A 21,972-nucleotide genomic window follows, 5' to 3' on the forward strand; every position below is an offset into this window, starting at 1 on the left:
AGTAAGAAAAGCACATTACCTTAAAACTAAAACCCCTTGAAAAACAGGAACAAATTCTGGTCATTCTTATGCTATGAATTTCACCCATCCCCACAATATAAATAATGTTATCCCAGAATCACACTGTCCAAAATCAGTGCTTTTCTGTCATCTGAGATAAATTTGAGTAAAACTCTGTCAGCTGGCTTTGAATTTCCTAGAATCTGGCAATAAGCCAGCCTAAGTTAGGTTCATGTGAGCTGGAGAGCTCCAAGCAGTCTCTCTTCAAGTACCTGCCTTAACTAAAATATTCTCATTTCAAGCTTCCTTGCAAATCATTAGTAAGTATTGACTTTAGTTTTACTTTCTGTTTATCTTTAAGAAGCAATGCCTTGAAGCTCCTGTGTACCAATTCCTTCTTTCCATTATGTGTATTGATTTGCCAAAGGATATTCTGTCGTGCTTTGGAGCCTTGTTCTCAGAATTTTAGTAAACTGAAAATCTGACACATTATAGGCCTTCAAATTTCAGACTGCACTTGCAATTAATCCAGTGGATTTCTCTCATACATCTAACAATTAACAGAAAACTAATTTGAAAATGTAAACAACATTATAATGCTTACCCAGCTACAAATTATATTATACACAGCTACGTTTATGGTAAACTGTCTGCAAAAAACAGAGAATGGTGATTCTCTGAAGTAAATGCTGCTCCAAATAAGGTTATGATTCTATGAACTGTTTTAAGGTACTGGATGTAGGTACCTACATAAGTGGCCTGATAGGCAAAAGCTGCTTTGAGGTTGCTTTCAGCGAGAGCCACCACACACTCACTTTAATGGATGAACAGGGGAAGCAACTTCATGGGTAATTTTTTTTCTTCTGAGAAATAACTAACAAACCTGAGCAGGAGAGAAAAACTCTTTAGAATCATACACATATACTCTTCACATATTTAAGGAAAGCCACCTGTTGGAAGCAGTTCCATGAGCAGACAGTTGGTGAGAGATGGCAGCATGGTTAAATGAAAAAATAAATATCAGTTCACTCACAAGTCCTTTAATTTTGCCCCTATCTCTCCAAAAGGCAGTAGTATTTGGGGTTTGTTTCAATTAATATTTAGCCTTGAATTACATCACTGCATGCTTGTGGTGCATTTTGGTATGCATTCAATAATGTAAATATTTTATAAAGAACAAACTGCATTTGCTGTTCAACATTTTATTTTGAACATTCTTGGGATGCTCTCCTTAACCAAGAAAAGGCATGTACTCATTTGGAGAAGTGCACAATAATTTCATTAGAGCTACTATAGAATATCATTAAGAGTTTACTCTTTGTGTATATGGAAATGATTTTTCATTTGTATTTATGAAGAGAGGGGTTAAGAAATACAAGGCAGGGTTATCTGAGAGGAGTAGAAAGGCACTAACAGTGTGAGTGAAAGCAATTGTTTTCAAATGTAACTTTTTCTTTCTTTTTCTCTTTTCAATTTTACTGTTGACAAAACTGGCATTGAGTTTTGTCTCTGAGTGATTTTTCTTTCCTTGAACTTGTGAGTTCATTTTCTTGCATGACATATCCATGGATGGATAGACTGGATGTCAGTCCAACACCTCAGCAAAGTTAGTCCAGCCTAATCATTGCAGAAATGCTTGATTTTCTCTCTGCTTGCTTATTGGCATTGCCACCCTTGAGTGTCCTCAGGGCATGCATCACATGGCAAATCCATCACCTGATGGGTCAGCAAAGACACATGACCACATCCCCTCTGTCACGAGCAGTCTCCATGGTCCCGTGCTTGAGAAAATGCTCCAAAACTTCTGTTCCCATCTAAGCAATAACAGGAAGTATTCACCACTGTGAGAGTCTGTCCTGCTGCTGCTGTACTTGCTCTCAGAGGAGTTTGCTGGTTTGCTGAAGGAGGTATCAAGTGAGGTTGCTAAGTCATGCAGATCAGAAATAGTTATGTAACATTTACATTTCTCTGTTCTCTTCCCAGTTCTACTGTCCCACATCCCCATGGTCTGTCTCTCCCTGTAATTCCACTGATACTCATCTCTGGTTTTCACATTTCTTGTCATTTAGACCATATTTAGGTGTCTCCATGATTCATCTTCTTGTGTATCAGCTAAAGTTTACTCTCTTCTTCAGAGATCTTTATGCTTAATTTTACACTCCTTCTTGCATCATTAAACCCAAAAATTATCATCCAACTGTGCAAAGGATCAGGGCAGCAACATGGAAAATAAAGCTGCAACACCTAAAAGCACTGTCAAATGGCTGTACTTGAAGGTTTGGAAATGGGGGTGTTCCCTAACATCATTCACACTCTTCCTTCTGCCTCTTTATATATTTTCTCTAGAAATCATGAAATACAGGTGTAAAAATCACAAATGTAAATGATGGGGGAAATTCATTAAAGTTTAGGTGCATACCAGCATTTCAAATCAAAGGTCATGTAGTTTTAACAGTGCCCTAAAGGCCAGCAGGTCCCTTCAGTTCCCAGTTCTGAATTACCAGGCATGGAAGGATAAATACAGCTGACCTTAAGTTAATTCTTTCCCCAAACTGTGGGTCAGCCTTCGATATTTTTGATTTTGAGAACCTTTCTCTTGATTTTAGATTTTGTTACCGGTACAGTTTGTTTAAAGAAAAGCCAACAAAACACCCATTTAGTAATTTGCTTAATTTCTGCAAACAATACCTGTTTGTCTTCCCTGCCACTGCATGTTCTTGTCCCACCTGTTCTCTGTAGGTGTCTCTGAGGTTTTGGATCTGTGCTAAAGATGGGATGAGGCTGTATGACATCCATTCAAATTCATATTGGCTTCCCTTTCCACTGCCAAATTTCACAGAGGAGCATTGGCCCAGAGGTGCCCCAAACAGGCAGCCAGCAGCTTAAGGATGTCTTGGCTTCCTGATTCTTCCTGCTGATAATGGCAGAATTGCAGGAGTTCAAAATTTGTCATTTCCACTCCCATGTGTGACAGAGGTGAAAGAAATGGGGAACTTCACCCCAGCTGCCTACTAAAATCCAGCTTTAGCAGAGCTGTGCTTCCATTACTCAGCTAAATCTAGGTCATATATAAAAATACCAATTCACCAAATTAGTGGTTAAAATTTGACAGGGACTGACAATAAAAAGATGCTGACCTTTGATTTCTTATTTTAAGCTCCTCATTGATTTCTTCAAATAATGTCAGGGCCAGTCTCATTAATTTTTTTCCATTCTGTTTGAAAAGAGGGTGTAAAACAAATTCCTCAGCTTGTAAAGAGATTACATTAAAGCCAATATTTTCTCTTTGGTCAGGTGAGTCAGTTTTGGAATCAGTCGTTTGCTTTTATAAGTGAAAGCCTTTAGAGGAATTTCTACCCCACCCAGGCAGCTACCACAGCTTTGTTTAATGTTTTGAACCCTGCCTGGGTCCAACAGATAATATCCATATTTATTGATACAGAGGTCTTGTGTGAACATGACCAGAAATTCTTTGTGCTCTGCAATCTCACCCCACTCGTGCTGCAGGAAGCAGCTGACTGGCCCTTCCCACCCACCACTTCCTTTGGAATGAAGATGATATCTCCCCACAACCACTGCCTACAGACAAGATGCCACAAGCAAACAGGTGTTTTCAGCAGGCAGGCAGGAAGGGAGAAAAATAAATAAACCTGAGGAAGAAGGCTGTGACACACTTTCTAATATCCTCCAAGTCAAATTTTATCCCAGACCTGCAACCAGCAAATCCTGCCTGTCTCAGATCCAATGAAAGGGCTTTTGACTGCCTTAGAGAGCAGGACTAGACAGCTATGTTTAAAACAAATAATAACTAAACAAAGGGAGAGTCATTTAACAAAGTCAAGTTTGCCAGCAAGCTTTCCTGTGGATAAGTATGCCAGTGTTTGCTAGCCTTGCAAAATTAGCCAAAGGTCATATTGGCTGTTTCCCAAATTGCAGACAAACCTTTGAGTGCACCAAAGCCTTCGGTTGCTGCTGCAGCATCACACCCTTCTGCTTATGTCCTTTAATGTTTATGTAACCTTAAGTCTAGAGCCAATAAAAAGGGTTTATATTTTTTCTAAAAATGTCAGCCCATGTTTAAAAACAAAACAAAAAAGCCCAGCCCTTCCCCACAAAGAGACCAATTCAAAAACTTCTAAAACAATGACCTTTAAAACCTATATCTTGTTTTGGCATGTTAAAAAATAACAAACAAAAAATTCCTAGATTTCTGTTTGAACTGACTTCCCGTTGGTACTTACACTGATATTGTATTTAAAATTATGCAGATGGTGTCATTGATTAATTAAATTATCATTGATTTTGATACTTTTGCTTCAAAATCTGTACAAATGCTCATATATGTTTAGATACTGTCTGAACAGAGGGGTATCTACATGTTGTAGGAGAAGGAGGATAAGAATGGTTTCTAGAAACAAAATAAAAAAGCTCAGATGGATTTCCCTTTTCTTCCCCATCTTACAACTGAAGTAACTTTCAAATTATACTTACTAGTTCATGCAAAGCTAGGCAGATCCACTTTGATTTACCATTGGAATTAACACAGTTGAAACCAATTAGAGCTAATTAAAGGAACCTGCCAAGCGAAGGCTTCAGAGAGAGCACCCAGTTTGGCAGGAAAGTGGAAAAAAAAGCATATATAGTTTCTACTAAAAGTCCCATTTTTATATATATGGCCATGGAGTAAAATAAACTTGGGCTTTAAATTCACTGCAAGCAAACTAAGCAGTCCTGAGGCAGTGAAATCCCCCAGAGGACATCACTTCCGATTTCCAAGCACAAGCTTTAATCACAGAATCACTACCTGCTTGTTTAAGTTCCCCCTGATGCCTAAACACTTCCCTTCTGTCCTTGCCATAAGCAAAGTCTCTGCTGCTTCAGCACCAGCCTCAGTGCCTGGAGAAGAGCACAGCCCAAAGTACCAGGCAGTGAAAGTACAGGTAAATCTGTAAACACAACAACCACAGATGGTCTGGCAGAAAATGCACCAGTAAATTCACAGCAGAAGAGACAATGGTCAGCAGGTCATATTTGAGACACAGAGTAGGAAATTATGATTTCTGTATGATTCCCTGGTATTTCACTTCAGAGCTCTAATCAGTGTACTTGTGAGCAAGCTTCCTGCAGCAAAACTCTTCCACTCCTGAGGAACTGGGTAAAATCCTTCTGCTTGGCAAGTCTGCATTGACAACCCCTGTGCCCTGTTAGCCATTTTCTCCTCAAGGTTAACTCTGCCACTGAATTTCTCTAGCAAACTGAACAATACTTGTTGGTCTTTGTCACAGAAGAAATGGCATTTCTGACTTTGTTTCAGGTTCCCAGAATGAATGAAAGGCAGGGACAGAAACTAGAAAAAATGTTTTAAAGAGCAGGAAAGAAAATTTAACATGTGTCACAAACCCAGCTATGTTAACATTCAAATGCCTTAATTTCTCATTAAATTGGACAAGATGATTTAAAATAAAAGGAGGAAGTTGATGTTTCAAGCCATTACCTTGGCTTTTTCATGAGACATCAGTACTTCAAAAGTAAGAAAATTTAGTTGGGCTCTTCAACCAAAAAAAAGCTGAATTTGCCATTAAGTTCATTGTGGCAACAAGTAGTGACATTTTTCTCCCACTTACATAACAAGATTTGTGTACACCTTCAACTACCAGCTTTCTACATTAATTTCTCCCAGTTAAAATATTTTTCAGTATTACTGTTCCAGTTCTCCAAGGAATACTCACAAGACTCTTACTTCTGTTTACAGTCAGATTGTAAACTTCTGTTTACAATCACTATACAAGAACTAAATCTGTGTGCAGAATTAAGGAGTAGCTTTGGGTTTTGATTGGGTTTTTTGGGTTGGTTGGGTTTCTTTTTAATAATTTGTCTAAACAAACTACTTCTTTTGTATACATACACATGTCAACCTTCTAACACCTCACCTGCAATTGGGTTGTTGCAAGGAGGGACAGGAAATCTCTTAGTGTGTGAGATCTGTATATAAATATATAAAATTCCCTTCCTCAGCCCAAAATATGAGAGTGAGTCCTACTCAGCAAGGAAGTGCCCTGTAAGAGGAGAGGGAAAAAAACCCCAAGCCAGTTCTGTTCTAAAAGTATGGTAACATATTCCTTTTGAAGCTTGAAAAGTCTGGGTTTGTTGCATACATTGGTGTTTTCTCAAGCTCTCAGCACTGTTGCAGTGCTGCTGCCCTGCTCTGCTGTTCCAGCTTCCCTGCAGCACAGAAAGTTGTTCCACAGGCTTCACAGGGAAACACACTCCTCAGCCTTTTTTCATGGTAAATGCCTGATCTAATAAGTTTTGGTGTGGGTTTCTGAACCTATTTTATAGAAAGTCCTACTCTGTTTTCCTCAAATACCTTAGTGCAGTTCTTGCTCTAAAATGTAAGGTGAAAACTGCTAAGAAGCCTAAATGCAAGATACAATGTACAACTATAGGAAAAATATTCTAGATACAAGCAGGCTTTTCAATGTATCAGGAGAAAGCCACAAGCAGACTGACTAGGAAGGTTCTAACCTAACTCAAACTACAAATGAGACTCATTTGTTAGCAGGAAATGTTAGCAGAGTGCTGGCAGGCCTGCTAATGGCCCCTTCTGGATTTAAAATGAACAGATACATGTTAGAGTGGGGAACAGCTGGAGGGGAGGAGAACCCACTAACAGAGATCTATTTATTGGTACACCTGGGCTGGGTGAGTTTCTGGAAAGTCGCTGTGTAGAATCACTATTTCATTTTATTAGAGTTCTTGATTTATTTTTAAGGAGATCTTGCATTACTTGAATTTTACTCAGAAAAGCTAACAAACCCCATATGCTCTATTTATTACTGAGTACAATTCCCTGAATAAACTCTGATGGAAAAAGAAAACTTAATTTTAAAATTTCTTTTTCCACTCAGTGGATCTATTTCTAGAGCAAACAGCAATACAAATCAGCCATGACTATTGATGAATAGTGGCATTGTGATAAATGTCTAATAATTATTGTCATAATCAGATCTGTATTTTAATTGCTGTGCTAAAATTCTGAGAGATAAGGGACCTGCTTCAAGGTAAAAATCATTCAAATCAACATACAAAATGATCTGGTCCAATGCTTTGGTATACTACCTCGTAATCACTTTATATCAGTTCCTAAAACTTGATGTGAGCCACTGACTTTGGAGTGGTATGGTTTATAGTCTAGTGATGGATTTGGTAAGACATAGAGCAAAAAATGAGGGAGGAATTATGGGGGTTTTTTTTCCCCCAAAAGTAAATACTAAACAGAGAGAAAGATGTTGGAGGAGATATGAAATTATAAATTCTGTCACTGAGACACAAACTTCATGGGTAGAGACTAATCAGAAAAGATTCAGCATCACATAGCAAAAAATGGGTGTAGCGTAATGCACACAGCTGATGTGCTTAGGTCATTTGAGAGGTCCACACGTCTTTGTTTGCTACAGTAGCTGCATTATAATGGACATTTGTCATATCTAGAGAAGTTTACTCTGGTTTTCTCTTGCACCATGACTTCAGTTTAATGCTTACGTGGTTTTTAGACTCTTACAGGTAACAGCTTTCTTTTAGTTGCTAAACAAATAGGAGTAATCCTTTACAAGGAAAAATCATGTAACTTCGGGAGGCTTTTGGAGGAGGTATCCATGGGGTATGCCCCGGACTTCAGACATTACTAGGATAGGATAAGACAGGACTCTGGCTCTGCCAGGTCAGACTTAAGGTAGTGTTGGTGTGAATCATCTGGTCTAACAAAGGAACATTTTCAGAAATAATTAAGTTAGTTCCATTCACTAATATAAGAATCTAAAAGCAAAATGTGTGCATCCTTGAAAATATAGAAAATAGAGGGAAGGTCGGCTTGTTTCTAGATACATTCTAGATACATTGCAGGCTTCTTCCAGATTGAAGCCTGCAATGGGAACACTATCTATTTTTTGGAGGAAAATGTCGTGAAAATTGTATGCAAACTTCTCCAAGAGAAAAATGAAACAGCCTAAAACTTATCTGAAACGTTCCTATAACTGTGCTTCAGCCTTTGAACATGCTTTCTATAAATAACCATTACAAAACATGCTGGTCTATTTCAAACTATGATTTGTTGTGAAAGACTCTACTATATTGCAGGTCTTACGTTACAAACCAAAATGTCCCCTGATCCTCGGCGTTGAGCTAGTGAAGGCTTTGGTTTACCTAAGGTTTGGTTTAGGGGTTTTATTTAGCTCTATAGTTACTGCCTAGGAATGGTGCGTGTCGTGACGAGGGGCTCCACCTCGCCATGGGGAGACCTTCACTGCCTGCACAGGCTTTAGTGGCCTGAGCGAGCCTGACCGGAGTTTGTGGAGTGAAATAAACGAGGGTTAGTGCCCACCTCGGCCCCGAAAGGTACCCCCGTAGGAAGGTACCCCGATAGGAAGGTACGAATACCCCGTTGTTGCTGACGGACCGTCTCCCCAGGCGGCTGCAGAGGCAGCAGCTCGGCCCCGGCCCCGCAGGCCCGGCTCCCCTCGAGCAGCCCGGGCCGGGCTCCCTCGGCCGGGACAGGGCTGCGCTGTCCCGGGCCCGCGGCGCTCCCTCCGGCGCTCCCGGGCCCGGCGGCCATGGCCGGGCCGTGCGCGGAGCCGCCGCAGCGAGGGGCGGGCGGGCAGGGCCGCTACGCCACTTTCGTAGCGCTGGAGGAAATGGCTGCGCATTGGGCAGCGCGGGCTGCGGGGCCGCGTGTGCAGGGCGAGCGCGGCGTAGCCGGCTCTGTGAATAGCGCCGGCGGAGCGGCAGGAGGAGGAGGAGGAGGCGCCGCGGCGGTTTGGTACCGAGCGGAGAGGGAGATGCACACGGCACTCGAGTGAGGTAGCTATAAAACCCCATTTGTTTACATGCCCTCCCCCACAGCCGCCCGGCGCCGCGGAGCGGGTGGCGGCCGGCCCGGGCCGCGCCGGGGCGGGGGGGCGGCGGTGCGGGCGAGGAGCCTTGGCGGGGACCGAGCGGCGGTAGCGGACAGCGGCTCGCCCGCGATGCGGAGCGGCGAGAGGGGCGCGCGGCGGCGCGGCCGCCTCATCACGTGGCGGCGGGGCGCGAGGCCGCGGGGTGCGCGCGGGGGGCCGGGGGGCGGCGGGCGGGGGGGCCGCGCCCGGGCTCCCCCCGAGGCGGCGGAGCGCGAGGCGCCGCCGCGGCCCTGGCGCATCCCCCCACCCCCTTTCTTCCTCCGCTCGTGAGGCGACCATGCGGCAGGTAAATGCTCCCCGCCCCCGCGCCCCGAACGGGGGGCCCGGGACGCGGCCGCGGCGCTGCGGCTGCTCGGGCCGACAGAGAAAGGGGGCGGCGGGGGTCGGGGGCTGCGGCGGGCCCCGTGTCCCGGCGGGTTCGAGCCGCCCGGTGCCCGCTCTCCGCTTCCCTCCGGCAGCCGTCCTGCCGGGAGTGCGGCTTTGGGCGCGCCCGGCCCTGCCGAGCTCGCTCTCGGTGCGGCCACGTGGAGGCCGCGGGTGCGGGGGAAGGAGCCGGAGCCGGCCCTGGCCGCCCGGCGTGGGCGCTGCGGGTGTGCGGGGCGGCAGCGCCGTGCGGGGCCCCCAGGACTTGGCGGTGTTTGGGGACAGCCTGGGACGGCGGGCGATGAACAAGCCAGGCCATTAAATCTTGCAGGGCTTACGGTTGGGATTTAGCGCTAACCGCTGCGGAAAAATCACTCGGGCTGTAACCTGCACGTAACCTTAAATAAGGGTAAGGGCCGAAGGGTCAGGAGGCTTTGTCGCTGTGCTCTACAGACACAGAAATTATGAGCAAAAAAACATTGATTTCCTGTTCTGAACCATCTCTGCTGCTTATGCTGCGTCCTTTGGAAACACGCACTTAACGTTGAAACTGCGGAATAAAATTGCTCTTTAAAATCTCTAGCTATCTTTGTCGTTTTTGGGCCTCTTTGTAGAAGTGTTCATGCCTGCTAGTTGATAAGACTTTCTGAACAAGAGTTGCCCGAGTAGAAATACTTCTGGTTTCTAGCACTCCTAATGCTGTATGTGTGTAAGTAGCAATCATAATGTGTTTTTTTTTTATTAAGGTAGGATCTTGTACCATAACACCAAGGGAGCCTGTGATAACCTCGAGCCTGATACAGAGCTGAGAAATGCACACTGGAAGACCTGGTTAGTTTTCAGACCAGCGGAAGCAGTTGCCATCTAGTTAACAAAAGTAATCCTGGCATGTTCCAGTGGGTATGTTCTTGTATCCCTTTGGGTAGTAGTAACTGACACAGTGACATAAAAATAGAAAACTTTCTATATTAAAAAGGTATTATATGAGGTTTTTTTAATTGGACTTTAACAGAGAATGCAGAGTTTCCTCTGCTGAATAATGTCCTTTGCTTCACATGTGCAGGGAAATAGGAATTGGGACTGAGGCATGCTATGTAACTCCAGAGTGAAGGACTGATGGTTACTCTGTAGGTTAATAGTGTGGCATGGTAATGTAAGACAAGAACTGGAAAAAACACCGAGGTCCCCAAGAACATTGACCAGCTAAATTTACTTTAGCAGCTTAATTCTTGTGCTAATGGTTAAAGTAAAATTAGTGGTGGTGTCCTGCAGCATTTTTATTTTAGACTGCTTTTAACTCAGAGTAAAAAAGTATGCAGCCATGCAACCTATCTCTAAAGGAGAGTAGGGTCCACATAGATGGACAGACTGTGAATTAATTGTGTGTGTTTGATGAGATTAATGGTGGCAGTTCCATATTGCATTATATTAGTGTCCATGGGTGGGTGCAGAGGGGTTATTATACACTGTGACCTCTCTGGAATAGGCAATATGACTGGAGATTCTGGCTACATTAAAAAAAAAAAACCCTCCAAAAATATGAGCTTTGTTTCAATTAATATCTGTGTAGGTCTTTTTACTTTGTAGGTCTTCCAGGTTGGCTTACATAAAACCCGAGTATTAAGTTTGTAGCATATATCCAGTCAATCGTGAAATGTACAATTACAGCAGAGCTGTGGTTTAAAGTTATTCAAATATGCTCACAGGCTTTGTATTAATGGATGTTTTTCCCATTACAAGAAAATAATTTCATTAAATTGGATCATCAGGGTAATTCAGACATGTTCTAGAAAGTTTACTTGATATGAAAAAGCACATGCTGACCATCATTGCTTTGACACTGAGATAAATATATATATATGTATGGCAAAATTAATGTATCCAACATGGCATAGGTTTTCTTCCTGGTCTTTCACTAAGTCAGTCAAACAGCTTTAATTTACTCTTTCTATTCTTAATACATTTTCTGCAAAGCAGTGGCTGATTCAAGTCTGAAGAGGCTTTTTAAGTAGTGCCCAGATCACACGGACTTCAAGCTTGTATATAGTCCTAAAGGAAGTGTGTTCGGACTTGTTTGCCTTTGCAGTTTCAATGTCGTTTGATCATGACTGTGCCTATTGTAAAGACTTATTCCTGTCTCTTGTTTACAGAAGTGGAAGTTTGTTTTGAATGTGTGATAGGCACTTGATAAATCAGTGATGAAGTAAATCAATTTGAGAACATTTATGTGTTTTCATCAGCTGGAATTGTTGATTAAAATTACAAAAGCTACTTAAAAGCCAAAGTCCGTTAAAGTTTTTCTGTAAGTTACAATTTGGTCATTTACTGGAGTGAAACTTGGTGAAAGGATGGTGGCATCAGTACAGACTGATGGACAGACATAACTGCATGTGCCAGCAGTGAAAATGATACCAGGAAACCTCATTCCATTTTCTTCTGAGTTTGGTGATCAACGATGTCAGAACCCTTGGTATGTCACAGTGTATTATTTTTTAGGATGTTTTCAGAATTGTCAAATTATCTTCACTTTTTGTAGCACATTTAAAAATGTCAGTAGAAGTTTCAGAGAAGGAAAGTTTAATGGCACTTCTGTTCCTTGGGCAGGTATTTTTTCACAGGATTGAGCTTTAGGGGCAGGGTGAGTTCCTTAGGAGAATTTATGCCTTTCGGGAAGCAATTTCTATTCTAATGTGAAGAAAATCTGTATAACTTCCTGGTTTACTGTGGGAGTCCAACTTAATTTAGAGAGCAATTATTTAAAACAATTTTATCATCTGAAAAGTATTATCTTTGAGGGTGGGCTACTGAAGTTATCTTAAATGAAACTAGTCATTTTATCTTGCTGATAAAGGCCTGAAGTAACACTTAATGCAGAAGGAATTAAGACTGCTCTTACATCATTCTTTAATTACAGCTGAGATATTACTTGAAATACACCTAATAAGGTCTGGTAAGGAAATGTGTACCACTTAGGCAAAGCTAATAAAACCTTTTTGTTTCAAAATTTCAAAAACTGATTGAAATGCTGGAAACTATGTCCTGCCATGGTATAACCTCCTAAAGGAGAGAAAGGTGTGTGCTGTGTCAGTCCCCCTGTTCACACTCTTTTAGTGCTATTGAGTCAGTGCCATTGCTCGAGGCTTTTTGGATGTAATAAAAATCTGAGGAGTAAGGAAGCTAAAGAATAATTGTTTGAAGTCACTTTTGTTACCTCTGTGATAGTGCAAAGTCTGTACAGGTTTTAATACCCAGAAAGCTGGAAAGCAGCATGAAAGACTTGGAAGATGATGGTTTGCTGATGTCAGTGTGAAAAGCTTCTGAGAAGAAGGGGATGTTGGAATTACATGTAGGGTGTTGTACCCATGCTGGGGGACATGATTCATTAGACTGGAAATGTTCTCCTCTCACATGGAGCTGCCTCATCTCTCTTTCCATTTCCTGGCTGCTTTTTCCATTGCTGCAGAGCAGGAATGACTCAGCTGCTGGCCTTTCTCTCTCAGTGACCAGGAGCTTCATTCTCATCTGACTGTCACCTTCTCTGTAGCCTCATGAAGTCTGTGAGAGAAACCTGCCCCTCTTTTTGTTCTGTGTTGACAGTCACAAGTCAGTATTAAACAAAGTAGCACATCTGTACAAAATGTGGAATATTAACAGAGGACTTAAAACTCAGAGTTTCCAGACTGTTAAGAGGCACAGGAAATTGTATAAGCATTCAATTTGGTGCTTAAATGATAAGCACAGTTCTGAATAAGTGTGAATAAGTCTGAATAATATCTTAAGTGATAAAGACACACTTCTAAAGTCACCAAGGTAGGTGAACCAATCTTGCTTTGGGAGAAAGTCTTTGTAATACTGGAAGCTACTGTCTAACTTATCATGTCTGGAAGTCATCAATCTACATTGTGGTTGGTTAGATAAAATGCATATGTGAGATAAAATGCTCTTCAGATTAAGAATGGGTGAAAAAAGTTTCATGCAGAATTTGCAAAGAATTGTAAATACAATAAACGGAGACTTTGTGCAATGTTTCTGCATGTAGGTTTTAAATGATTTAGAAATAGTTACCAATTGCAGCTCTTAGTAAAGACCACTGTAATTCATCATGAATTCCAGGCAGGGGTTGTCACACAATTTATACATAAAGATGCAGGTCTCTAGATTATCTGACTTATACTACATTCATAAATAGCTCCTTAGGGTGATGATTATTAATGGACAAAAGTAATACCTTGAATTCTCAAAGATAACTGTAAATGATAAAATATTTACACCTGGTGCTTTGATATCTATAAATAGTTACCCTTTAACCAAGCTAATTGCTGGTAATAGCATGCAACCACATTGAGATTGGAGCAGCAAAGAAAAACAAAGGAAAAGTGTATGTAATACTCAAGGTAGTCTCAGTAGACATTGTTCAACATGATTCTTCTTATGGATTTTTTTTGAGCAATATCTTTGTTAACATTGATTTGCATTTTAAATAAAATTGAGTGGCTCAGAATTCCATCTAGTATTGCTCATGATAGCCATATGTCATTTGTACAGCTGGCAGCTGAGTTCAATCCCTAGTAATGTCCCAGGTGAGTGTTCCTGCAAGGGGGAGCAGTGAGCCAGGGCTGCTTCTCAGTCCTGCTTCATTCACATCTTGTACAGAGCAGCCCAGAAAAGCTGCTTCACTGCCAGTGGCAGACTGCACTCTGTGTTTCACATCATGGTTGCATTACTTCCCAGGCTCTGTGCAATTCCTCTAACCATTCCTGTCAAGGAAGGCCTCTTCCCACCAGGGCTCCATTAGCCTGATAAGCACTTTGACCCATGAAATGCAAACAGTATCATATGGGCCATATATATTGTCTGGGGCTGTTTGCAGAATATAGAAGCTTTTTTTGTGCTGACCTGAACATCTGTCTCTAGGACACAGTATCTCAGCCAAAAAGAATAGTTTCAAATTGTATTAACATACATTAAAACTTAAGAAATGCTACTTGGCTACAGTCCAAATAACGTGGTTGCCTTGCAATACTAGGTTTTTATGCTAAATATAAAATATTCCTATTTATTTGATGTCTGTTACAACACATAAACAGGATAGAGTTCCACCTTGCTGTTCTGAACTGTGCTTTGAGGCAATTGTCCAGCAGAGGCATTGCATTATATTAACAGGGTCCACTTGCTCCCAGACCATACATTCAGTAAATAAATACTCAGTAGCTGCAGCAGGATGTATATATAAAATTTTGCTTTTCATTGTATTATGCCCATAACTAGTTATTTTTTCACTGAGTTGCTGTTTTGTACTCCAGATAAGAGATTGAGTTCTGTAAAGTGTGTAGTCTAAATTTATGCATCTGTGTCTTGCAGAGTATGAAAGAGAGTCACAGAAGTTCATTTTTGGTGGCTTTAGGCAAAAATTCTTACACTGCCTTTTGCTAACTATGTATGTTGAGTAGTAGGGAGAGGAATGTGAGGAGTTAATGCTGCCTCCTAAAAGAACAGATGAAGATGAGATGCTTTAATACCAATGCAGCAAGTATAGCAAATGATTGTTGTTTCCCTTCTGTCAAGCTCTGTGATTCAAATTAATTGCAGTAAACAGTTACACTGAGTGATGTAAAATAATTTCCCAGTCTTTGAAGATGATACTTTGCCTTGTACTGTACTGTTGTTGAGTTCTTAAAACAGAAATAAAGTTGAGAAAGGCAAATTGCCACTTATCTGTGGAAAATCCCGAGAGATCCTATAAATAAACGAATTTACTGGAATTTTCTCCATTACTGTAGCTTAATTGTTAACAGTAAATCAGCAAAGACAAAGGATTAATTATATTTTATAAACAAAATATTCTCATAGTGAAACACCTAGAGGAGTACATTGTTCTACATAGAAAATGAATGTATCTCTGCAATGGGAAAACCCCACATTTTTTGCTGAGTTTTGCCCATATCTTATGAAAAGTGTGATACAGGAGTTCCTTGTATTCAATCAAGCAGTGATTGAATAGGAGTGAAATACCAAAATGATGCCTCACGTTCTCTGCAGGTTTTTGTTCTGGACACGCAGTTACAATTTGCTTCAGTTTTACTTCCTTCCTTTCCAGACCCTTAATCTGCCTCACATATTACCAGTAATGCTGTGCTTCCTTGCCTCTCTCCTGTCTCTAATCTTGCACTAAGAGTAATATTGGGTATTGAATACTGTCTTCATTAATTCACCTTAAACTTGTGTCCCTTCTGAGCTAATACCTTGCTGAGAAAGGTTTATTGTTCGTGGTGAGTGATTTTTAAAGCCAGTCAGTAATTGTATCAGTTTGAATGGTTGCCTCCATCACTACCCAAACCTGTAATGAGTAGCCAGGTAGATCTTCCAGAATAATCCTGGTTAAAATAAATGATGGCAGGGAAATGGCATGAATTCTGTTGAGGTCTCACCTGGAATGTGATGAAAATGACAGTAACTGGTTCAGCTGGGTATTTTGTTGGTGGATTTGCCTGCTGAAATACACACTGCTATTTTATTCCTGTGTCAGACTGGATAAGTGTTACTTCTGAATCTGCCAGGACACCTTCACAAACTCCTTTGTCTCCCACAATTACTGAACAGACATACTTGGGAGTTCACTAACTCAGGAGGTCGCTGGTTCCAGTAGCTGCCTGCTGTCTAAGAGTAGCAGTCCTCCTGGTTTGTTCTCTTGACTGAGTAACTTTGCTAAGAAGAATTTGAGTGGCTTGTTGGTAGAGCACCTTAGAAAAGTCTGTGATGTTGGTTCATTATTTAAAAATACAGATTTAAAAATACAGATTTGATTTAATAGTATATAATTTGAAACCTCTTCATTCTGGGAATGGCCTTCACAGGCACTAACTTGGCATTGCACATGTAAAAGTTTGGTTTAGTCTCGTGTTTGAGTGGACTTCATAATTGACAGCTTTTCTAAATTTATTTTTCTGGTTTTTTTCAAGTGAGATAAGTCATTGGTGTAGCAGTAGGCATGCATAATTCCTTTTCTGATTGTAGCAGTGATGAAGAGAGGTTTATAAAGATGTAGGTAATAAACACTTATCAAAGATGCATTTTATGCCTTCTAACATACCACAAGTACTACAACGTGGTGCAAGGATAGTGGTGTAAGTTATAAGAATAAAAGTACTGCAACTGGTTTTAACACTTTATTAGAAATATTATTATAGTCTGTTTTGAAGGGAAAGTTGGAGAAATTATTTTCAACTGGCTTTCAACAGAGAATAATTACAATGTTATTTGAGTGCATTTTGAGGTGGCCAGTTGTTTTATTTGTGCTCTATCAGAATGTTCTGTTAGACTGCAGATCAACCAGATCAGTAACTGGTGCTCCCACCTGAAGCTGGGTGGCTCTTTTTTGCGTGTGGACTGTGGTGTTTGTGCAGCTGTACAGTGAGCCAGATAGGAAAAGTAATCTGTCATGAAAATAATCTTTTTTTTTTCTTTTTCTAGGCTTTTTTTCAGCAGAATCTAGTTGTACAGCTGCACAGTGAACAGATCAGCAAACAAATGTGCTGGTGCCCAAAAATGGTTTTGTGGGCATGGGAACAAGAGAGTGAAGCAGTGGGGGCGGGCAGCACTGCTGCTTTAAGTGCAACACCATCTTAAAATATTTGTTGAACTTTAGCTTTGGTTGTAACCAAAACAATTTGCTTACTTTCAGAAGAAAAATGAAGTATTAAAATGCAGCTGTAACTGGTTTATCTTTTCAAGTATTTCAATCTTACAAGTGCTGGTTGGTATCTTAATAGGATCTAATGGAACAGTATATTTAATACAGAATATTGGCACAAAAGCAAATTGGCTCTGTTATAAATTCTGTGCATTAATAGGTGTTTCATGGACTACATCCAATTTATATATGAAAGACTGCAAATTAATTCTTGGTGAGCAGAACTAGTACTTACAGAACTTCCAAGTATTCTGACGTTTTTATATTACCTTGAGCTCTGAAAAGGATCCCATACTCAGCAATTTCTTACAAATAACTGACCCTTTGAAGAAGGCTCTCCAGTTTTCTTATGTTCAGAATAAATGCTCCTTTCTGGATAACTGAGCTGGTAGATTGCTACTGTATTAGTTCAAGATCATTTTATTATGCTTGGGACTTGGCTTTTCAAATACTTCACAGTTCAGATTTTTAGGAAGTATTCATGGTGTGTTCAGTTATGCATAAATGCTTTCAGTACTCTGTAAGTCTTATCTGGTATTAACTTGGCAAACAGGGCTTGGATCAGTTAGTTAATGCTCTGTTCTTACAAAGTGCCCCTCCTACTGGGCTATAGGTTTTCAAATGAATGAGGTTCACTGAAATCCACAAACCTGTTTCACTGAAATTGAAGAAGGAAGAAAGTACAGGAGATGGGTGAGAACTGAAGTCAGAAATGGTTAATTTTAACTTTACTGATCTGTAGCATGTTTTCCTGTTTCCATTATCAGAAGCTGCTGTTGGCTTAACACTGATAAAACAAAACCAGATTGTTATTATTTAGTTAAAATGTGTTTATGGCTTTCTTAAAATGTCTTTCAGTAACAACAATATATTAATTTCACATTATTTTTTTTAAACTGACCTTAAAAATGTGTGCTAGATTAATAGGATTTTGTATTCTATTATTTGTTAAAAATGTGAAATTTTAAAAATGTAGAATTAGGTTCATTTGGATTTTCAGATTCCAGTCTTTTTTTTTAACTGAATATTTTTATGAAGTAGTGCACTGTTCAGGATGGGGGGAAGCTGCATACATCACTCCTGCACATACATTGGAGTGAGTACCTGCAGTATAGAAACGCTGTTAAATTTCTAGGGCTTGTAAGAAAAACTGTCTTCGTGTAGTCAATAAATATTTCTCTTTTTAAGAAATTGGCATTTCTCATAGAGTTACTCTGAGAAGTTCCTAATAGAAATGAATTACACAAGTGCTGAACTTGCCCTGCCTCACAGTGAGAATGCCTTAGTTTGGTAAGAATATTGCCTTGTCCTTATTTTTAGCACCCCTTGGCTTAGGGTGCTCCATGAAATCTTGCTCAGGCACTTTACTCTGTGGCATTCAAGCTGAGTAACTCAGAAGAGTCAAAGATGTTTTTCGTAGATGAGCAGAACGTTCTTCAGAGAACACAAGGATAAGAAAGTTGAACAACAAGGGAGTGAAACTGAAATTACTTGGGAAGGAGCGTGGGAAGGGAAGAAATCAGTGCATTTATATTACAAATATTTCAGGTTATTAAAATTGTTGGCAGTACACAATGAGAAGGGTTAGGGGGGAAGAAAGTTGGGCACTTAAAATATTCTTGTCAGCATTGTACACAGAAAAAATGCTGTACTGCGTGGGCTGCAAGTACTGGAATAACAGATGTGGCTTTCATTTCAGTTTGAATTTTGTATGACTGCATTATTTGAATCCAAGTTTGTTGTTTCAAAGTAAAGTGTAACTCTTGAGCTAGTTTTCTAGTCTCAGTGAAACAGTTGGTAATAAATACACAAAGATGTTCCCACAAATTATATTCCAGGCTTTAAGGCATAAAGTGCTATGTAAAAAGAACAGTTGAAATAGATAGTAAGAACTGTGGATAAATTTCAGAAATCCAAAGGACATTAAATGAAAGAAAGATTTTTAAAAGAAACCAAACCCACCTCTGATCACAGGTGCCTTTGCTTAAGCAGCTGAAACACGCTAGGCAGAGAGTGGTTTGCACGGAGATGTGCTGAGTTTTCCATGGCCCTGCCCATGTGCTTGCACCTGAAGGCTCTGTGTGTGTGGAAGCTCAGTCAGTTCCCCATTGCTGGGGATGATCCCTTGCACTGCTGTGTGGGGAGGGGATGGGTGCCCTGGGCAGCCCCGTGTGCCTTCCTGAAATGCCCTCTGGTGGGACCCCCTTCATCTCTGCCCCCTGCAGACAAACACCTTCTGATAGTGCAGCTTGGCTGGGGGGGCTGTCCTGCTGCCTCAGTGTCAGAAGGACTCTGCTCGTTCTGCCTGCTGCTCAGGGAGGTGCAGCAGGTGCTGTCAGTTCAGCCCTGCCCTTTGGGGTGCCCTATTTCACTGCCCCACAGCTCGGAGCTGCTTTCCCTCCTCGGCCCCTCAGAGCTGTGCAGGGCAGGCAGCAGGGAATCAAACACTGAACAGAGCCGGGCTAAGGCTGACAGCAGTAATAGGCAGGGTCTTTTTCAACTTTGCTGGAGCCTTGTCCTCAGGCTGCCCTTGCATATTCTCTTGGGGGATTTGAGAGTCTTAATGTTCCTATAATGAGATCAGCTATACACAATTTTGTGCCACTGAAGTGTACAGAACTTGGACTTCAGCTTTCCAGTATTATACACATGAGTGCTGCCTGACAGGTTAAACATGACAGGTATTTACAGTTGCCTAGAGAATAATGAAGCTTGTTTAAAAAGAAAGAATTAATTCTTTCTGGTTGTTCTTTTGGAAACTTTTTATTATGGGAACACTTGTTTTTTAAGTATCTGTTCCATAGCAAGATATGCAGTGGAAGATGCAGAATATTATACAGTAGAAGATCAAAAATACTGTGCTTGGGTTATTACTGATTTAACTGAAAACAGACAAGTAATTGATTTTGAAACTGCTCCGAGACTGCTCAGCTCTTCAGCAATGAGACAGTCATAGGTTACAAACTATTTTAACCACTAGGGCATGGAGAAAAGGTACCATTGAAAGCTAAACACCACAATTAGGGATGCATGACTAAAGTTTCCAAGTAATGTATTAGTAGTATTGTATGAGACAGTCACATGGAAAAGATCATGAGGTTGTGAAAAGGATTATGAGCATGCTTTAGTCATGAATTTCCTGGTAGAGATATTTTAGTCTGGATCATGCTTGTTTAAATGAGAATAATTTAACTTTGCTTGTTCTGATTGTATTACCAGATTGTGGCAAAGGGGGAGAAAAGGTTTCTTACGTACAAAAGTAGTATTACTTTATATATATATATATATTAATATATGAAAATAATATTTCAGTAAATTTTGGGGGTGAACTTACCATACTGAACTACTTGAAAAAGTTTATCACAGCCTTGAAATCAGTAACTGGAATGTAGGGGACTGGAGATAAACTGTGGTTATTCCAGACTGATAATTGACCAGTTGTTTATAAAAATAAGCCACTAATGTACAGTGAGTAGCCACTGACTTATCCATAGAATCAATTTTGATGCAGGTATGCCTACATTTTGCATTTAAAAACAAGCCCAGATATTCTTCTGGGCTTATGTTTTTAAATGGGACAGCATTGCAAAAGAGTTTTGCTTTTTTAAAAAAAATTTGTACGTTTTTGAAGCTCCAGTGAAAAAGTGAATTTTCATATTTGGGATTTGTAGAGATTAACAAGAGAAAGACTTTTTCCCACTCTTCTGTGTTGACACATTTATTTACCATATAAAGTCCTTAGAAGGCAGCTCCTTCCTTTACTTTGCTGACCTGTTAAAACTATAGGAGCTTCCAACAGATATTTTGAGAAAGTAAAATGGACTTCAAATGTTTGTAGTTTGCTGCAGAGCACTTTCCTGGCCAGTTTCACAAAGCACACTGAAGTGAGCAGCTGTGGGGGCTTGGGTAGGACAAGCAAATTTCTCCTGTCCCGTGTGAGAGTCAGTGGCACCTCAGGGTGTGCTGAGCGGGTCACTCGTGTCTGGGAGTGGAGGGCCAGTGGCAGCTCCAGTCAAGGTGCACGTCAGGAACTAAAACCACTGGCAGGAGTAAGAGCTTAAAGCACAGCTGGCCTGTGTCCTGTCCCCTCACATTCCTGCATTTGCTGCAGGGTAACATGGTGGCTTGTTTCCAATTCTGAACACAAGAAAAGCTTTTGCAGTGTCTCCTTCATAACCTGGTGTTGAATTGTAAGTTTTTTACATGTAACACTGAATTGAAAACCACATTGTCCCAATGATATAATTTCTAAAATTCAGCCCTAAGTGCTTTCAGCTCAACAGTTGTCAGCATTAACAGTATTTTTTGAGTTGCATAAGCAGATGTTTTCCATATAACCCTACTTTTAAATGGCTGTCCACCTAGATCTTTGAAGTCAGTAAACCAATGTAAGTGAAAAGTACTAAAAATATGAACATATAAGCAATACATTAAATTTAGTTAATGGCAGCTTATTTGTGCATTGATAATGGATGATTGCAAAACAGGGAATTGTGCAGTGTGTGTTTAGTGGAGGCACTTCAGCAGCACAAAAAGAGAGCAAATGGTGTGTGGGTTTTCAGCTGTATTACCTGCCTGTCACCCCTGTAAACAGGAGATTACAGCATTGTTATTTTAAAATCATTTTCATTCTTTTGTAGCTTGTGTTTTATCAAGATTTTCAATATTATAGGTTATCACAAGTATAGGTGCCTCTGAAAATATGCACAAAAATATTCTGATATGACTGACTGTAAATGTTGTTAATCTTTTTCTTATCATCACCTCCTGTCAGTATGGTTTGTAAAACCACATCTCTAAAATACACAGTCTGTCTCAATGTTGGATAAGAAAAGTACATTAACACAATTTCTGCAGTAGAAGTACTGCAATTGCCATTCTTTTCTTGCCAATATCTAAAAAGCTTTGTGAGTGATTCAGTTGGCGTAAGTACCAAACTGATGTCAATATAAATTGACATTGAGATTG

At 40.6% G+C, this 21,972-nt stretch overlaps 1 protein-coding gene across 11 annotated transcripts in view; it reads left to right on the plus strand.

Annotated features, from left to right (window-relative positions):
* Positions 1-21,972, plus strand: part of SLC39A10 (solute carrier family 39 member 10) — a 232,798-nt gene that overhangs the window by 191,843 nt on the left and 18,983 nt on the right. Inside the window, exons 1-2 of one of the 11 annotated variants that reach the window (XM_058027586.1) lie at positions 8,755-8,856; positions 10,061-10,214. The exons of 4 other annotated variants lie outside the window; for them this stretch is intronic. In XM_058027586.1, coding sequence (XP_057883569.1) covers positions 10,203-10,214 — 12 coding nt within the window. In that variant the 5' untranslated portion in view covers positions 8,755-8,856; positions 10,061-10,202. Of the gene's footprint in view, positions 1-8,754; positions 8,857-9,165; positions 9,238-10,060; positions 10,215-11,696; positions 11,785-21,972 lie in introns of those variants that run through there. 6 more of the 11 variants (XM_058027593.1, XM_058027587.1, XM_058027594.1 and 3 more) reach the window with 6 other exon arrangements.

This window comes from Melospiza georgiana, chromosome 7 (genome assembly GCF_028018845.1).
Source record: "Melospiza georgiana isolate bMelGeo1 chromosome 7, bMelGeo1.pri, whole genome shotgun sequence".
Taxonomy (NCBI): Eukaryota; Metazoa; Chordata; class Aves; order Passeriformes; family Passerellidae; genus Melospiza; species Melospiza georgiana.